This window comes from Apteryx rowi, unplaced genomic scaffold (assembly GCF_003343035.1).
Source record: "Apteryx rowi isolate R43461 unplaced genomic scaffold, aptRow1 scaffold_1272, whole genome shotgun sequence".
NCBI classification, from domain to species: Eukaryota; Metazoa; Chordata; class Aves; order Apterygiformes; family Apterygidae; genus Apteryx; species Apteryx rowi.
Genome location: NW_020447500.1, coordinates 77,539 through 78,997, shown reverse-complemented (window position 1 = coordinate 78,997; position 1,459 = coordinate 77,539). Strand labels below are relative to the sequence as shown.

The following is a 1,459-nucleotide window of genomic DNA, read 5'->3' as shown; positions in this document are numbered from 1 at the left end:
AGCAGCGCTACAACTGCAGGGGACGCCCCGGTGTGGGGCTGCACGTGGGGGCCTGGGGGGCTGCACGGGGGCCATGGGGCCGGCGCTGCGTTTGGGGGCCACCTGTGGGGTGGTAGGGCTTGGGGCTGGAGGTGTGCATGGGGGGCCGTGGGGCCAGGGCTGGGCATGGGGGGCCGTGCTCAGGGCCGTGGGTCTGGGTCTGCCTCTGGGGCTGGGGGCTGCTGTGCTTGGGGATGGGCTGCTCTCGGGGCCACGGGATGGGGCCCGTGCTGGGGTCTGGGGCTGGGTGCGGGGCTGGGGGCCATGTTCGGGGCCGCACTGGGGCCAGAGCTGCATTCAGGGCTGTGGGGCCGGGGGGCACGTTCAGGGCCGTGGGGCTGGGGGCTGCGCTGGTGGTCGTGGGGCCCCGTGGCCCCGTCCCCCTCGTGGCCCCGTCACATCCCCGTTGCGTCGCGTCCCGTCCCGTGCCCAGTGCGGGAGCGGCTGCGGGAGCGTCTGGGCTACGGCGAGGCGCCGGCGGCGGGGCAGGAGGCGGCCCGGCCCCGCAAGGTGCTGATCCTGGGCTCCGGCGGCCTCTCCATCGGGCAGGCGGGCGAGTTCGACTACTCGGGGTCGCAGGTGAGCGCCGGCTCGGGGGGGCCGGGGGGGCCGGGCCGCCCCGGTGCGGGGCCGGGCCGGGGGGCGACGCGCTGTGACCCCTCCGCTCTCCGCAAGGCCATTAAAGCCCTGAAGGAGGAGAACATCCAGACGGTGCTGATCAACCCCAACATCGCCACGGTGCAGACCTCCAAGGGGCTGGCGGACAAGGTCTATTTCCTGCCCATCACCCCCGAGTACGTCACCCAGGTGAGGCTGGCGCGGGGCCGCTGGGGCGCGGGCGGGAGAGGGGCTGTGCGTGGGCACAGGATCGCAGAGCGGCTGGGGCCAGCAGGGACCTCTGGAGACCATCTGGTCCAGCACCCTCTTCTCACAGGGACACGGGGCCGTGGGGGACGACGGAGGGGTGACCTGGCAGCGGGTGGTTGGGGCTGGCAGCAGCAGGGCACGTTCTGTGAGGCCACCACGACCCCGCGCCCCACGGCCCCACACTTCCCCCCACAGGTGATCCGAAACGAGCGCCCCGACGGGATCCTGCTCACCTTCGGGGGGCAGACGGCCCTCAACTGCGGCGTGGAGCTCACCAAGGCCGGGGTGCTGGAGCGGTACCACGTGCGGGTGCTGGGCACCCCCGTCGCCTCCATCGAGATGACGGAGGATCGCAAGGTCTTCGTGGAGAAGATGGAGGAGATCGGGGAGCACGTGGCGCCCAGCGAGGCCGCGGCCTCCCTGGAGCAGGTCCGAGGGAGGGATGGGGCAGATCTGGGGGGTGGGCTGGAGGGGACGGGATGGGGGCCGCTCCTGGAGCAGGATGGAGGGGACGGGATGGGGGCAGCTCCTGGGGCAGGGCAGGATGGAGGGG

At 73.5% G+C, this 1,459-nt stretch overlaps 1 protein-coding gene across 1 annotated transcript in view; it reads left to right on the top strand.

Annotated features, from left to right (window-relative positions):
- Positions 1–1,459, top strand: part of CAD (carbamoyl-phosphate synthetase 2, aspartate transcarbamylase, and dihydroorotase) — an 18,705-nt gene that overhangs the window by 4,482 nt on the left and 12,764 nt on the right. The window contains exons 6-9 of the mRNA XM_026055888.1: positions 3–30; positions 473–618; positions 715–846; positions 1,102–1,335. Of these exons, the coding sequence (XP_025911673.1) occupies positions 3–30; positions 473–618; positions 715–846; positions 1,102–1,335 (540 nt within the window). The remainder of the gene's footprint in view (positions 1–2; positions 31–472; positions 619–714; positions 847–1,101; positions 1,336–1,459) is intronic.